Here is an 18,477-nt window from a genome sequence, read left to right as displayed (position 1 = left end):
ATGTTAAGTTCTCATTCTAATGTCATTTTCTTTGTTAGTACGAAAGGTCAACTGAGTTTGTTCTAAATATATATGTCTGTCTTGACAGGTGTCACATGACCTTGACCTCTTTTTCATGGTTCATTAAAAAAATTAATTAATTGCCTAAAGAAAAAGATCAACTATACTTGGTTTATATGATTGGGGATTGAAAGGGGACACATGGCCTCATGTTCATGGTTCAATGATCAATGTTAAGATTTTGTACAGAGATTTGTTTTGATTCGACAGCAAAAAGGTCAACTGCATCTAGTCTATATAATCAATGTATTTTATTGAAAGGCCTAGGTGAGCATGCACTTCTCACAGGAGTATTCTTACCTTGATATGAAAAAAAACGAATATAGGATATAAATCAATAAGACAGCAATCCAATGACAGAAAAATGTCAAGAAGACATTGACTTCATTTTCAAGGTTCAATGATCAGTGTTAAATTTTCACACTCAGGTCAGTTTCTTATCACTGAGTAAAATGGTAATACATTTGGTTTATTCAACCATTGTAAGCTATCTGACAGGCCATCAAACCATCTTCCAATTGTCAGACCTCATTTTCATGAACTGTCAATGGAGATAAACTGAACTTCAAAGGATCATATAGCTTATAAAAGACTTCTTAAACTTTTCACACTCCAAAGTTCATCAATATCCAACAAGATTGCTACACACGTAAGGAAATGTCCCTTACTAGCATCAACTGAGAAATAAGTAATAAAACTGTGTGTACAGTACAGAGATTACATTTGAAAGTGTATTTTTAGCTTGAGTATTTGTTGCTATATTCAATAGGCCAAACATGGTGTCATTGTGGTATAAGAGTTGAAAAAACAGTTAATGTCCCATAACTCCCATAAAAATGGTTGAATCAAAAGGTACTATACTGTCGTCTATACATAATGGTCAACAACCCTACCAAGTTTGAGAGCTTTCTGTCATACAGTCTCTGAGGAGTTGCGTTCAATAAGAGTAATTGTGTTACGAGTGTTAAACAGTTAAAATAGTCGAATAAAAACAACATTAAAATATATTCAATTACACATGGGGCAAACAATCCCACTAAGTATGCATGAGAACTTCTTTCAGACTCTAGCAGATTTGTGTTCACAAGGTGTAATTGTGTTACAATAGTGTTAAATAGTAAAAAACTGGACAAAGTTTCATAACTCGATCGTATGTAGTCCTGAGTATAGTATGGTCAACAACACCAGATGGCACTCAATTCAACAAGTATTAAGAGCATTCTGTAAAACAAACTCTGTTTCTTCGTTACAATACTAAAACAAAATAGATAACTTTTCTACCTTTTTAACATGCAATCTATGCATTTTTTAACAGTGATATAAAAGAAGGAGATGTGGTATGGTTACCAATGAGACAACTATCCACCAGAGTTCAAATGAAGTGGATGTATGCAATTATAGGCAACTGTACAGCCTTCAACAATGAAAAAGCCCATACTATAGTCTGCCATAAAATGCTCTAACAGGAAAAATGTGAAATAATTCAAACTAGCAGTCTAATTCATAACTAACATTTTACAAAAAAACAATATAGACATGAACCTAAGCATAGCACTGAACTACGTGCTTCTGACTTGGGATAGGCACATTAAGAATGTGGCGGGGTTAAACATATTTGTGAGCACTCAACCCTCCTAACCTTGGACTGTGGTGTAACAGTACAACATAAGAACAAAATATTCCTTTGGTTCTTTGTTACTGTGTGTATATTGCCCAACTTATTTGATATGCCAGGTCTGTAGTGATGTCTTGATTTAAATGATAGTAATCTATATATAACTGGAAAATTACTAAGTCACAGATGTTCTTACCACAAATTACTCAAATTGGGTTCGAAAGTTTGGCTGTACCAAATTGTAACAACTTTTTTACATATCTAATTTTTAACTTGATAAAAATAAATGTGGATAGTGTCCACATGTGGACACAGATGATGCCCCCGCTTGCATATCATAAAGTTATAAAGGGACATAACTGAAGAACGGTAAATGTGACGCTACCCAAATTTAAACTTGATCTGAGTTTTGTGGTAATAAGCATTGTGTCTCATAACATTTGGTTGAGGCTAACTTAAGAAGAGAACAGAAACTTAAAAAAATTCAGCAATTTTTCTATTTGTAAACACGCATAACTCTAGAACGGTTGTGTATAAGTTTTATAACATTTGGTTGAGACAAGCTAAAGTTAGAGAACAGAAACGAAAAAATTCAGCAATTTTTATGTTTATAAAGGGACATAACTCAAGAATGGTAAAAGTGTCGCCACCAAATTTCATACTTAATCTGTATTATGTAGTAATAAGCATTGTGTATAAGTTTCATAACATTTGGTTGAGGCAAACTTAAGTTAGAGAACAGAAACCAATTTTGGGACGTACGTACGGACGGACAAGGGTAAAACTTAATGCCCCCTCTGCAACGGCAGGGGCATAAAAAAGCTACAACCATTAAGTTTAAATCATATTAATTGAGTCATGCAAACAAAAGGCCTTAAAAAATCGCATATCTGCATCAAAAATTGCTAATTTCAGTAAAAATCTTCACCAATCATTTGCACAAGTTGGGGAAAGACTCCCATACAATCTAAAATTGTTGCAAGATCTTTGAATACTGTCTTTATCAGTACTAACTTTGGTTTTACTGTCAACAGTTTAATAAATAACTAAACATATATCTTCATCCAGTTATTTACACTTATGGTCCTGTATTCTGTCCATATTTTTATTTTTGCATTGCTCAAGGTAATGATTTCTCAAATTGCTTATACTGTGTTTATGGCTGTTCCATTTAAACATACATGGTTCCAAGGGAAAGCACTTTTTAAATTGGGGTAACCACCAATAGAGACAAATTTAGAATTTCACATATTTTCACTGTACTTGACAGCCATCCATAGTTGAGATTTCAAAGCGCCTTCCCTAGGTCCCACATATGTTTTATGGAACAATATAGGAGTCTTGATTAATGTTTGAGAATGATAAAACAGTCTACTTAGTAAAAATTGGACCAATACAGTCCGCTTTGATCCATCTTTCAGTAACTGTGAGTACTCTTAGATCTGTACTTTATGCTGTTGTTTTGTTAGTTGTGCTTGTGTTTTGTACTGGTTTGATGAGTCAAGCCTTTTTTAATTTATTTTTACCTTTTGTTTTTATGTTGTGTGTTTGTTTTATAATTATTCTGTTTCCATTATAAGAATAGTTCAACTTGGGAAATAATAAAAATTATACATACATTAGTTTTTCCCCTCAATTACTGTAAACCAACAAATTTTCGCAGATACTTTAAAAGCATTTATCTCTTTCTAGGCCACTTCGTGGCGACTTAATTTCCCGATTTTCAGATTTACTTGTTGTAGTTGAATATGGAAAGATCCTAGTTTTAAATTTTCGCGACGATTTATATTCGTGTTATTTTTCTTCTCGCAAAAGTCGCGAAATTAAATTGCTCAAGAAAATTAGTTGGTTTACAGTATTGTTCTTTTACTGAGGCTGACATATCAGTTGGTAGAATTATACAGATTTTCTAAAGTGTTTTATTCTTTTATTTAAAAATATATAACAGATAAAAATATTGCACTTGTATAAATCTTAATGTTCAGTATCTAACGAGTTTGATTGGGAAATTCTCAGTCACTAGATGATCATCTCTGAATACCACAACAACATTTATTTCAAAATCTGAAAATAGAAAAAAGAAATCAAAAGCAGGAGCTATTTCAGGGAGGGTGTATGCTCCCTTTTGATTGAAAAAAATATCATTTTCTCACATAAAATCATCAATATTTTTGTAATCCTCGATACATTCTGCACTATTTTACCATTACAGACAATTACACCTTCTTTTCCTCAAACCCTAGATTCACCCCTGATAAGTATGTTTTGAAATATGTATCTATCAAAGTTTAGAAGATACAGGCAGAATAATTTGTTAACTTAGACAGCCGTACACTGTGTTGTGTAAAATTAATACAATAATAATAATATATAAGAGTACAAATTCAATACAAATATAACATTACAGCATATTATGTAAATGATTAGGCCAAATATAAATATGTCCAGTAAATCAATATGATAGGATATTGTTCATATATTGAAATTTGGACAGGCAATCACTAGAAAAAAATGTTATTTAGGTAGAGGTAGAGTTTTTTGCCTAGCAAAGGAAATCTATGGACCCCCTCAGAAGTATTGCAAATACATAGCTCTTCCCAACATAGGCATCAGATTAAATATTAATGCAATATTTTTCTTTATAGTTAGTATTGATAATGTACAGCTTTTTTATTAAAAGAAAAGTTGTCCGAATGATTCATTATCTGACATACAATTGAGGGTTAACAATCTAATGAAGTTAGTTTTAAATGGTCTTAATAAAAATAGACACTTTCAGGGTTCTGCTAAACCTTCTGGAGCACCTGAGATCACCTATGGTGTTGGTGGGGTTCGTGTTGCACTGTCTTTTGTTTTATATGTTGTGTTATGTGTAATCTTGTTCGTCTTTTGCATCGGTTGTTTTTTGTTTTTTGCCATGGTGTTGTCAGTTTGTTTTCGACTAATGAGTTTGAATGTCCCTTTTGTATCTTTTGTCTATCTTTATCTGAAAGTATATTTCTTGGTATGCATGCAGGTGTTAACAGAGGCAGATTTGGGGGGGGGGGGGGGGGGGGGCAGGGTGCCCTGGCTCCCCTTATGGAGCTTCATTTATGGTTAATCCAGACTTTTCACTGGTTCCATCACAAATTTGTCTAAGTTGGGGCTCGTGCCTCCCCCCTTTCAAAATCCTGGATCGGCATCTGGTTAAAGATGGTTAAATGAAACACTGTCTTGTAAAGAGATGGGTGAGATTATTTTATATTCAAACTGCCAATGACAATGCAGTTCATTGCGATCCATAAGTTTTGCAGAATATCTGCATATCATAATGAAAGTGTCTATAGAGTGCACATGTCTTACCTATTTTAAAATTATTTGTTGACAATGTTGGACAGGTAAACAATCTTGGAAATATCATATAAATCGGTATCAGTAGCCCTCTGCTGACATCACCATCAGCTATTTGTATATTCTGTATTTCTGTAGCTAGAAATGTAAACAGTTACATCTGTAGTCATGGAAACTGACATGGTAAATATATATTTGATTATTTGTATAGTATTAAGAAATTTCAACTAATATTAGTAAAACATACTGCAGTAATTTTGAGTTTCTTTTTATAGCAATTTTAGAAATTTCAAAATCAATGCTCTCATGTTCATTATTTGTTTTTCTTAACCAACCAATCAAAGGATCACTAGAGTTCAAATAAACAAACTGCAATATGAATGTAATGGAAATGACTAAAGGAAAGGGGTGTGAACCCTAATTATTTGAAAAGCTGCTTAAACTAATTAAATTTATCCATATCAATTACATTTCATTTTCTTGTTTGCATAAAGAAAGGTCATATTTAGAAAACAGATAATTTATAACATACTAAATCTCTCCATATTTTATTTCTTAAGAGACTTCACTTTCTTACAGTCTGTAACAACAATACCTATGAATGTGACTTTCTTGTATTTATACTGTATAATTTCACAATTTTAACGGCAAACTTATTTGAGAGCTTTAGTTTTCACCTTTTGTCTTTGATTTTGATCTTCCAAAAAGATTAAAATAACGCAAGGGGTTATTTTCAGAATTTTCTCTAAATAAAGAAATTAGTGAAAATAAACCCCTTGCAAAAATTTCCAACTTTACATTAATTATCTAAGTTTGTATATCTCACAGATTTACACTGCCACCTACCATCTTTAGCATAACCTTCTGCACATCCACAGGTTTCTACTCTTACTAACTGTATTTCTATTGATTTTATCTGGGCATCACAGCTATCAACCATTAACTGTAATATATAATATCATGAAGGATTTCAAAAAAATAATACAAAATACAAACAAAAAATTCCTTGACAAATTTCTCATTCAAGTCTGTTATAAAAAGGTATATGAAACATAAAATAAGGATATTTTTTTAATTTTTCACCTTACAAACAATTGTTCAGTATACACTTTTAGAAGCATGGATATTTTGTGAGAATCTGCTTTACCTAGTAGCAACCTATAAACCTACATGTACCCGGTATATTAAGTATAAACATGTATTTAAGTGACCATTGACCAGAATTGATATGTGCCTATACACCTTATCACTATTTGTCTGCCATTGCTGCATATTGCATACATTCCCATAAAATTTTGTTGTCATAAGATAAAGTGTCTGCCACAATAATGCAAAAGTGATTGTTGTATGACTTCATAGTTCAAGTGCCGCAAAATTTCAGGTCTCAGAATCCGAAATAGCAAATGACAAAATTATCAGGTATGTGTAATGATTTTAACACATGGAATGATAGTTTACATCAGTTCATTATTATTTAATTTTGAACTGGAAAGTATAAGGAGGGGATTTTTAAACAGATATGTAAATTTAAGACTTTTGTATGAAAACTTTTGCCTTGTTTTGCAAAAATAGTTTTATTTAGAATTATTCTGACTTACTTCCCCTGTCAATGGTTCCGTTATATTCAATACTGAAGATGTAAGTTTTCCTTTGATCTTAAACTTTGGCACATTTCCTTTCTGAAATTGTAAACCTGGGTACTATCAATCAAATGCACAATCAATATTACATACTTTATACTGGTAACTATTAATATAATAATACAATAATTTTGAATATCAATAAAATACTAGACATGTTTTTGTTTATATCCATCATGTATTTTATTTTGAGCAATCAGAATTTTGTCCTTCATAAGATTCTACTATTCATAACTCTGATCACAGTTACACATCCAATTCCAATCATTTTTAAATCAAAGATTTTACATTGCTATGATTTAAGATACATATATGTATAGTTTTCAAATTTGAATCAGATTTTTTGTGTAAATTTCCACATGAACACATAAATAACATTCATTAAGTGTGAAGTTTCTTAGCACCATAAACTTGATGAGAGGCGTAAAACAAATTTTCTGTTCTGTTATACCTTTTATTTTAGGAAACAGCTTCTATGTCATTTGGTCTCTGGTGGAGAGTAATCCTACCACATCTTCTTATTTCTATATTTGCATGTGTGACATTAATCCACTTTGTTGACATGAAATTAACAGCCAATAAAATGTTAACAGGCTTTCCAGATACCAATAACAGTTACAAAAGTGTTGCCCTCCTACAACAGCCTAATTAAAATCCTTGATTTCATAAAAATAGTTATAAAACATCCACTATAACTAACAAAGAATAGATCATAAAAGTGTAGTAAAAAATAATATTACCTCCTTGATATTTGTTAATGTCTCTGGAGAGATGGTGAATGGAATGGCTTTGGATTTGTTCTTTTCATCTTTATTCTAAAATTCAATTAAAATTTGATAAACAATTATACTTATACTCTGATTATTGTAACCAAATCATAAATTTGATCCTGGGTGGATTTAATTGTGTTTCTACATTTTAAAGATGTAACAAATGCAGTCGAAACTTTGTACATTTCCTATGATTTTAACTGAATATACTTGTTAAGCTACCAAAGTAATAACTAACCCAAATTTATTTTCTCTTTGGTATAAATTTTCTTTTTTTAATCATATTTAACATGCCAAACATTTTTTGTAATATATAGGTTTGGATTGACACAATTTGAGCAAAAGTTACTTCCCTTTTGTCACCTGTACAGAAAATCCTTCATTAATCAGCCAAATTCAATTCGTTATACTGACCTCTAGACTGTAGAAAAAGTTGTTTTCCAAACAATTTTAATATGTTTTAGCCTTGCTTGATTCATCATAATAATCTAGAAAGGATCCCTTATCAGACTTATTTGAATCACATGTTTCAATTTGGCTAGTCAAATAAGAAAACCAACCATTTATCCCTCCACAATTGCGGACAAGGGAAATAATGCAAACTTAAATTGCTTCCTATTGAAACCATTCTATAGTTACAGTGATTTCATATATTTATTTAATGATTGAAAACACTTGTCCAAAATATATTCCATGGAGTCATATAAAAGATGTCATACGGGAAAAAAACTGTTGCTCTTAATTTTGGGAGGTAGTTTATATACAGTAGCTGAGAAGCATTCAACCTTATTTTGATAAAATCATATAAAGCATGTTTTATTTTTTACGACATAACTTGTGAGTCAAGAATCGTGTTGACTAACTGCTAAAATCTATGACAAAATACATCAAAACTATGAAAAACTTGCACAATCAATTAAACGTCTACAATGTTATGAGTTTGAATATCCCTTTGGTATCTTTCGTCCCTCTTCTACAAATATTATTATATTTTATGAAACTTACTGTTGTTTTATTTTCTACAATAAATTCAATTGATTTCTGTAAGTCTTTACTCAGTAGAGATCTTTTCATATCAACCTTTATTGAATACTGAAATAAAAAAAAAATAAACATGTCAATCAATAAACTGAAAGATCTCCCAAAAATAAAAATAAATGAAATTTTCTTCATCAAAGATTTGGATTAAAACCTATTTTGTAGTCTAAATTTCTTTTAATTTGTTTCCACATTTTTAAGGTTTTTAAGCTGTCCAATGAATCCACTTATTAATGTACATGTATTGATTAACTTACCATATGCCAGATAGCTTTAGAACCCTATATTGAGAAAAAAATGCATGTCTGGACAAATTTTACACGATGAACAACTTATGACATTACAGTAATTCAAGAAAAGCTGGAGGATTGGAACATTCTAATACAGAGGGGGGATTTAAAAAATAAATAAAATAATAGTGAAGCTCCCATCAAAACCAGGAGACACCTATATAATTATCCTTCTGATATATAAATACAGAAAACCTTTTCATAAGCAGTTGTTAAAAAAATATTACATTGGAATTTCAACTCTTGTCCAACCTAACAATGTTTCTAAATTCAATGTGTGTTAAGAATCATTGGCAGAAATATTACAGATAAGTTACAGATATGAGGGCAAACATCCTCTATACAACCACCCTTATAAGGGATCTAAAATTTTAGAATTGCATTATTATTGAAGTTCAACTGGAACAATAACAGCAGACTTTCCAGTGTACTTTAAATCTGTTTTAATGGAACAAACCTAAAAGATCAGTTCCATAAATATGACAGTACTAAAGAGAAAATTCCTATCATACATGAATATTTGTACATGTTAGAATTTGTATGGCAATCATATGAAAGGCAGACAAATTTATACATTTATGTTATACAAACCTGTACATTGATAAATACACCATGGTAAGTCTCATATAAGGTTTTATTTGGTTTAGGTTTTAATGGAACTTCAAATGGAATTTCTGTCTTTCCTGATGGCAGTTTCCCAGGTTTCGATATCTCCAGTGAATAGTTTATCAAGTGGATAGGCTGGAATTAAGAGCATAAATAAATTGAATTTAATAAAAAAAAACTTGTATAGAGTCTATAAACATGTATGTTGTACCTCTACATAAAACTTTCTGCACTGATTTTTATTGTACATTCATTTATCTATAAAACCGTATCTTTTGTTATTCCAACGATTTAGATCATAAAGGGAAAGGTTGAGATCTGAAAATAGTTTTTTAACTGCCACATATTTATGTCCCTGTCCTAATTTAGGAACTTTTTCAGATAGTAGTTGTCTTTAATTATACAGGCATTTCAATATTTTTGTTATTCAGGTCATTTGATTTTGATGGAAGTTCCTTGATAAACTTTGTTTAATTAATTTGTAGAATCAGGAAGATTTAGAGATTGTTTAGTCAATTGTCAATTGTTGAATACCCTTTGTTTACTTCTAGAGGTCATTTTGTATTGTTGGATTGCTGTCACAATGCTGATACCCCAAATTTTCCTTTATTCAAAGAAAAGTAAAATTAAGAACATCTTTCACTCAGTCACTGATTTAACCATAGTAAAATTTCAAATTATTCATCAATATCTAAATAGATATATAGTTAACCTTAAGTGAGTTGTAAAATGCTTCAAACAGTCCAACACTTTTGGCACTCAGCTGTAAAGTGACAGCACCATCTACAGTTAATGTGATTCCTTGATGCTGTAAATCTCCATTACTGGTTACAACAATCACACCAGCAACAACATCCTAAAACACACAAAATATTATTATCAATTTCCATAATTGCAATGCATTTATTATTTTTATTGTTGTCATGGTTGTAACTATTATGATTTCAGTAAATGTTGCATACAAATTTTAAAATGAGAGTTTATATTTTTGTGAAACCTATGAAATAATTTAAATTTTTGTAAATTTACAGCATTCAAAATTATTCAGACTGTGCTGTATAAATATGTAAGATTAGTATTTTCTGTTCAAATTGTAACAATAACTACATGTGCATGTAGTTTGTCTTTCTTCATCTTTATTTCAATAACTTGTTTTGACAAGACTAATAAGTATCAAAATTGGTCACTTTTGATTAAACTGCTTTCTGTTGCTGGTCTACTAATATAACCTTTCTGATAGAAATAAAATAAAAACATAGACATGGGTCCTCCATTCTTATACATGACTCAATTTATTCATTTGTACAATAGAATGATAATATCTTATATACATTGTAATCAAGTTACATAAATCAGGGAATCAGATGTGGCAATGTCATCATGAAAAATAATTTAAGATGTAGGTACATGTATTAAACATTTCCTTATTATTATCAAATATTTTGTGTGTAAATTTGAAAAGATTCTAAAGGGATATATCTAGTCACATGTTTGAGGTATAACTTTTCAAGTGAAAAAATATTCTAAAATCAGATTTAAGGTTAATTTCGACTGGAATAGACACTGATTGACTACTGAATTCACTATCTGATCTTACAACAAACATGCAAAAGTATGCTACATCAAGATTGACAATTCAATCATTAAAAGCTAATAAAAGTCATATTTTGTTTTTAAATTTTTCAGTATATATATATGCAAACAGGAATACAGTGTTCCAGCTTGAATCTCAGGGCAGAAGGGTGCTAGTTGTCTGAAAGGGCACTTTAGCGTTATAACCCAGATTTTAAGGGCAATGTTGGACAGTGTATGAATTACCTTGAATATTGCTAGGTTCAGCTGGAGAACATTAGTTGTATTTAAACCATATTCAGAAATTAATGTGTTCTTGATGTTGGTTCCAGTAAGAATTTGTTTTCATCAAATTATCATACCATGAAGCAAAGCATATCATTTTGATGTTAATCTAAACAAACTTGTACATTTGGTATGGAAAATAATCATCAGAAATTTCAATGTTTTATAACTTATACCAAAATAAACAAGTAGTTTTGAAAGATGGAGTTATACATGCAAAATTGAATGTTGAATGTAATTAAATTATCTTCATTTAAATTACTTGTTCAAACATATAGTATATATCTTATTGAGAGTTATTTATTATCATTTGAATTGTTACAAAAAAGTATTTTTAAGTGCACACCAAAGTGCTCCTCAGTAAGGAGTTTTATAAATATAACAGGTGAGACAGGAGATGATCATATTTTATATTGATGCAACAATATATTGCAGAAGGTATAAACAGTTACTTTTTCTCCATCATTGTTAAAAATAAATTTGTTGAGTGCTCCTATGTCAGGAGGATTATAAAATACAAGAAGTATTAAAAACAGGAAGTGAATCTTGTTATGTACCAAGTACAAATTTCTTTGATTCCTCTTTAAATTTCATACTCATGAATATATATATAGCAATTTTAATTAGTTCAAAGAAAACTTTGATATATAATTATGATAACAGTACTAGTTAAGCATGTTAAGTACATACATGTAACCCTATAGAGTTGTTTCAGAAAACATCAGGCATTTGCTATTGTAGAAAAATATATGAATTATCTCCTCCATTATGTGTTATCTTTATGTAAACTAAAATAATTATTTGGCCATCTATGTAATAACACATAGGTCAGGAACAGGTGGAAGGCACCATTTTGGTAGGCGGCCATCTTGGTTTACGCGAGTTGTTTTGATTTTGGTTTTTTACTATTTTGATGTTTCTTTGCAGTATGGACTCCACAACAGCTGCTTTATAACAGACATTATATATATATATGGAAGTTTTTAACAACCTTGACTGGCTATACAGCCCTTGCACAGTCGGAAAGACATTATAAAAAGTCAATACATTTCTTGTAAATTTCAATTTAAGCATTGAAAAGAAGTATAGATCTCTCAAATAATTTTCAAAATAATATTTTCTTATTTGTCCTAAGACATTTAAAATCATTAAATTACCATCATTATATGATTCTTTGTTCAATTTGTATTTCATTTATATTCTTTTATCAATTTACGTTATTTTAGGAGGGTGACTTATAACATGATAAAACAAGGGAAGTAACCCGAAATTTATTTTAACTGTTTTCAAATACACAAAGCTTTTATTACATATTGGCAGTTAGCCTGAGGTAAAAATAGTTGATTAATAGTATGTTTGACCCCCAAGCTGTCAAGTGAAGCCATATAATTATACAAGTTCTTTGATTTACCGGTAAAAATTACTTTCATCAGTGACACAAAAACGCAATTAATGTTGACATCGATGGTAATAAAAAATAGAGACAGACAAATTTTTAGGGGGTTGAAATTTTGGAAAAAAAACGGAAGATTTGATATTTTAACCTAAGGGGTGGAAGAGGGCTTTAAAACTGGGAAGAATCACATGTCTGATACCCATAAATGAGGATTGTACCCATCTATGGGGTACCACGATTTCCGGAGAACTCCCAAGAAACCGATAAATGTTACCTGAAAACTTTTTTATATGGTTTTATACTGCTTTTATAGACATTAAAGTATTTATTTTGAGATATTAGTCATTTTTACTCAAAAAAAAAGTACAATTTCACTTCAAAAATTTGATTTGTGTGCCTTGTACATGTATACAAGTTCCTTGCATAAAAATATGGCAGACGTAATTATTCAAAAGGTAGATAACTGTATCTAAATAAAAGAGGATTGGTTTCTTTAATAATGGAAATTTGAAAAGTAAAATAAAATAAAATACATCATTATGAAAACTTAAATTTAAAAAAAATGATTAATACTTTTTATACTTTTATTTAGCATGTTTGATAGAGTTATCCACCTTTTGGATATTTGCATCCACCATATTTTATCCAAGACACACAAATCAAATTCATGAAGTTTAATTATACCTTTTTTGAGTAAAAATGACTTATATCTTAAAATTATATACTTTAATATCTGTAAAACCAGTATAACACCATATAAAATAAATTTTTTTGGTAACATTTCTGTTCTCGGGTCAATATTAAGTTCTTGGGAGTTCTCTGGACCTGGTATCGTCATTCATGAGGGTCCTTCCCAACCTGTTGTTGTGTTAGACCCTTACACAGTTATTGCAGCCACATTGAATGGGGCAGATTTTCATAATGGAGGTGTAAATGGTTTTAAAAAATACGGGAAAACATCATTGAAATAGATCAGTTGCTTGGAAACATGCATAGGATTTCCCACACTTTCATACTATTTCCACTTCTATCCTAAATATCTGCCCCCTATTCAATATGCCTGAATTAACTGTGAAAATGGCATTGGAACCTAATTTTATCTAATAAATGGCAAATAATAACTCATGTTCTTTTTTAATTGATTTTTTATTGTTATATATTTCACAAACAAAACCTCAAACATGCAGGGGATGTTTTCGAATTGTAATTACAACATGTCACTGATTCTAGTCCCTTTAGTTTAGATATGAATAAATGGGGAATGTGTCCATGGGACACAGATTATGCCCCCGCTTGCATATTATATAAAGTTATAAAGGGACATAACTGAAGAACGGTAAAAGTGACACTACCCAAATTTGTACTTGATTTGAGTTTTGTGGTAATAAGAATTGTGTATAAGTTTCATAACATTTGGTTGAGGCAAACTTAAGTTAGAGAACAGAAACGAATCATTCAGCAATTTTTCCATTTGTAAAGGGGCATAACTCTAGAACAGTAAAAGTGATACCACCACAATTCAAACTTGATCTGTATTTTGTGGTAATATGCATTGTATATAAGTTTCATAACATGTGGTTAAGGCAAACTAAAGTTAGAGAATGAATACGAAAAATTCAGCAATTTTTCCATTTGTAAAGGGGCATAACTCTAGAACAGTTAAAGTGACACCACCAAAATTCAAACTTGATCTGTATTTTGTGGTAATAAGCATTTTGCATAAGTTTCATAACATTTGGTTGAGGCAAACTAAAGTTAGAGAAAGGAAACCAACTTTGGGACATACGGACGGACAAGGGTAAAACTTAATGCCCCCTCCGCTACGGCGGGGGCATAAAAATCATATATAATTTTTGACGGAAAGTGACCAGTGCACTTTTAAATGGAAGATGTCCATGTTTACCGCCCTAAGATTTATTAGAAAAAATGCTTGATTAAGACTTTCAAACACTTTAACTGTCTATGAATAAGTCGTACATGAAATAATGCAGAGACTTACACCCTCTTTGTAGATCTTATTAACTTTCTTCAGCCGAACATCAAGTGTTGCCATTTTTATCTATCATGTGACTTCACCGGAAACGTACATAATCCCTTGTAACCTTAAACATAATGTTGAAATTAAAACCATGATAAATGTAATTTAAGAATTGAAGTCAGAAAAGAAAAAAAGGATATTCATTGATTAGTTGTTCTATTTGCCGCTATGTAGTACCTCAATTAAAGGATTTTTTTATCATGATTCTAAGCATCTAAAACGATAACCTAATACCATTTACTATGTGGCTTCAAAAGAGCACCACTACGTACTAGACTTTGCTCTATATATAGATATATATTTGTTGAAATATACTTTTTCACTTTTTTGGTCTTTTGGAAAATGTTGTTTGTGCTGTATTTAGACCCCTCTACCAAGAAATTTGTTTTGCATGCACACGTATAAGAATTGCGGTTTTTATCCAACGCAATCATTGGTTTGAACGTCGTTTTCAATTTAGACTTGTAGATATGTATATATATATATATATATATACATATATATATATATATATATATATATATATATATATCTATGTGGCATATTAGTTATTTGTCTCTTGTTGATTTTATGGTGTATATATGTCTCTGCTAATGGTAAGTTTCTGTTTCTTTAGTTGTCTAAAAGAACAAAGACTCACCTACTGAGCTACCTGTTAACCCCTGAAAGTGGAAATATTAATGCATGTCCGTGATTACCTATATTGGGTAAAAAGTATATCAGGTCACAACACGTACGAATTTTCACTAAAGAGTAGTTATTTGATATTTTTACCAATCCAAAACATTTGGAAGGTTTTTTTCTTCTTATTTCCTCAAGTACTGAAAATCTGGAATAGTGTTCACGCATGTAGTATACAATTAAAAAGTATATCTGAAATTAATCTATATATTGTTCTACAATAAAGTCCGACAAAACAGAAGTACTTTGGGACAGGACTTTTTTTTATATGAACATACATAAATTATACTAGAAATAACTTGTATTTACTTTCTACTGTCAATTCTAAGTTCTCTATATACTATATCAGTGACCGCTGTGGATAGTAAACTTGGAATTGATAGTAAATAGCAAATACAAGTTACTTCTAGTATATTTATGTCCATAGTATACAGAAAAACGCGAAAATAATTGATTGATAGCTAGAAAACCCAAAAATAACGGATTTTGGAAAAAAAGAGGAGGTCTAAACAAAATAGTCCTGTCCCCCAAGAACCTATGGTATTCTTGACACGTTTTGAATTTTCTTTGTCACATGATTTGATTATGTACAAAAATGTCGAGATATATGACAATAATCTAAATTAGACACTATGAAAGTATGAAAAAATAGTGAGTGTATTCAATTTACTCAACTTGTAATTGTAATGAAAGCTTTTTTTACCTACCGAATATTCTTGATTTGGTTATCAAAACTTTAAAATAGAGGCGTAAGATACCAAAGGGACATTCAATCTCATAAGTCTAAAATAAACTGACATCGCCATGGCAAAGAAGAAAAAGACAAACAGCCAAACAACGGTACACAAAACACAAGATAGAAAACTAAAGACTAAGCAACACGAAAAATTAACCCACCAAAAACTTGGGGTGATCTCAGGTGCTCTGGAAGGGTAAGCAGATCCTGCTTCACATGTGGCACCCGTCGTGTTGCTCAGTTAGCAATACACAGATAGGAGTTTTGGTTTCGCATTTTGGATCGGAGTTTTGGTTTCGCATTTTGGATCCGGGTGAATTTTTTTAAATATGAAAGTTATTGTAAAATAAAATTGATTTTTAGATAGTTGAAGATTAATATTTCCTTCAAAGTGGGTTAATATGAACATCAAGATTTTTTTTGCATGTTTTAAAGGCCATTTGCTGTTTGACTGTCCGTATTTTCACATCAGTACCGCCCATAGGTCCAGAAATTATTGTAGTGTTTTCCAACAAATATTTGACCCTCGAACTTTTCAATTCAGTTTTATGGAAAAACTAGGTGAAATGCATATGATTTTTATTTTACCTATAGATAGATAAATGTCAATGATTTCAGAAAAGGTATCACTCTAATGGGTTGAAATTCTACTTTGGACCAAATTTTGGGGACTTTTGTGACATAATCACCCCCTTTTTGCAATATTTTGTATCAAATAAATGCAGATTGTTGCAATGGTTACACAAAAAAAAAGAGACTATATTTCGCCATTTTAACTATTGGAAATCAAATCTATGGAAGATGCTTTTTTCCATACATATGCATTTATATATAACACAAACATTAAGTCTTATCTGTTAGAAAGCAAGGGAAAGCGGGTGGTTAAAAATTATGAGTGTCAATTTAAAGTTTTTTTCCTAACTATGTATTGCTACCTCAATTAAGTACAAACCCTTTGATAAGTTACATTCGGAGAAAAGGGGACGGTATTGTAGTTCAGGAATATATCAGTCGTCATCTGTGAAACAGATATACCAGAACGGTCAACCAACTTATGATGGCGTCCATAAAATTTACGAAGGGATGATTTCAACTTCACCACTTGAAACTCTTGGTTTAAAAGCTTCATTATGAGAAGTAACCTTATATCAAGGAAATCATATGATAGGAAGAAAAGCCCTGGAATATCGCGTAATCAATATCAGTATAAACATGTAATCAATATCTAATTCACCCAAAAGTTTAACATTTTCGTCACAAGGGATGTTTGCACTACCAATAGAAAACAATGGTGCTATTTCAGTATTCTATTTTAAAACTGCAATTGCCTGAAACTTATCAGAATTCGCCTGCATATGGTTAACTCGAAACATACCAATCAAATTAGTTGTTACAGTAGTTGATGATTCAGTTATATCAAAATACAGTCAAACAGATCATGTCATGGGATTATTTATCTTCGGCTCAAGGATCCCGAATTTAAAGCCTATATTTCATACCAGAATCTTTCTTACAATACTAGTGTCAGTTCAAATAATCTTTAATATAGAAAAAATCAGTTGAGAAAAAAACGAGATCTAGGTTTCAAATGGCGTTAATCATTCATAAACATATTCCTAATTAAAAAATCCCATTTTAAGCCTGACATTGTATATCTCTGTAGATGTATTCAATCATAAGAAAACGTTTTATATATTTTTTATGGATTCTTACTTTTCCCAAATCAGTTAATCCTTCAGTCACTACTACTCGCAAATGTCATGGGAAGATTTCCTCTTCTCTTATAATTAATGGTATCCACGGTTATCCATCAGATCTTTCGTGATTACTAACTGCTGCACATGCTTCAAGTTCGTAGGATAAGGATAGACAATTTGCAAAAAAGAATAGTGCCAAAAATAAATACTGACATGAACAAGTAATTAAAACTATTAACATAGCTACTAGGATTTACTGTTCTTTATTGAAGAGAACAGTAGGTGTCAACTGTTCTCTCAGTAAAAATATCTAAAGACATCACGGTTTCTGGAAATAACTAATTTGTTTTTAGTTTGAAACCTGAACTGGTTGCAATTAAATTGTGACAAAGAATCCGTTAAACAGTGCCTATTAAACACACAGGCAACACAAGAGCGCCTTAGAAATAATGGACCATTTGCTGCTGTATCAGTTTAAAGGACTTTGGGATTACAGCTATACTGTGCGCATATATTAACCTCCTCTGTAAATTTCCTTTAATTTTGTCAGTAAAAAAATACCCAGAACATAATTTAAATCAGTTCCCCTATTAAACCCCAAAAAAATAAACCAGGATGTAGTCATATCTCTCTTCAAAATGCAGGATTTACGCAAACAATGTAATATCTTAAAAGAAAAAGTGAATAACCTATAACGTGGGAGGGAGTAAACGGAACAGCCGT

General features: G+C 30.9%; 1 protein-coding gene across 1 annotated transcript; it reads right to left on the bottom strand.

The window, feature by feature from the left end:
- Positions 1 to 3,586: 3,586 nt before the first annotated feature.
- On the bottom strand, positions 3,587 to 14,684 carry LOC127701452 (vacuolar protein sorting-associated protein 26C-like). Its single transcript, XM_052205317.1, has 9 exons — positions 14,602 to 14,684; positions 10,062 to 10,205; positions 9,335 to 9,484; positions 8,421 to 8,507; positions 7,386 to 7,460; positions 6,604 to 6,684; positions 5,852 to 5,948; positions 5,018 to 5,143; positions 3,587 to 3,739 (listed from the first exon to the last, which is right to left on the bottom strand). Exons 1-9 carry the CDS (start codon positions 14,653 to 14,655, stop codon positions 3,657 to 3,659), a joined length of 897 nt encoding a protein of 298 aa, XP_052061277.1. The 5' UTR covers positions 14,656 to 14,684; the 3' UTR covers positions 3,587 to 3,656.
- Positions 14,685 to 18,477: the final 3,793 nt, after the last annotated feature.

Source organism: Mytilus californianus, unplaced genomic scaffold (genome assembly GCF_021869535.1).
Source record: "Mytilus californianus isolate M0D057914Y unplaced genomic scaffold, xbMytCali1.0.p SCAF_5, whole genome shotgun sequence".
Taxonomy (NCBI): Eukaryota; Metazoa; Mollusca; class Bivalvia; order Mytilida; family Mytilidae; genus Mytilus; species Mytilus californianus.
This window is presented reverse-complemented; position numbering and strand designations above follow the sequence as displayed.

Coding starts and splice junctions, on each gene's coding strand:
- LOC127701452 (XM_052205317.1), bottom strand. CDS start 14,655: ATGGCAACACTTGATGTTCGGCTGAAGAAAGTTAATAAGATCTACAAA. Junction 5,144..5,851: donor AGAAGGTTATGCTAAAGATG/GTAGGTGGCAGT, acceptor TTACATTTCTAG/CTACAGAAATACAGAATATA. Junction 3,740..5,017: donor AACAAATAATTTTAAAATAG/GTAAGACATGTG, acceptor TTCTATTTTCAG/ATTTTGAAATAAATGTTGTT.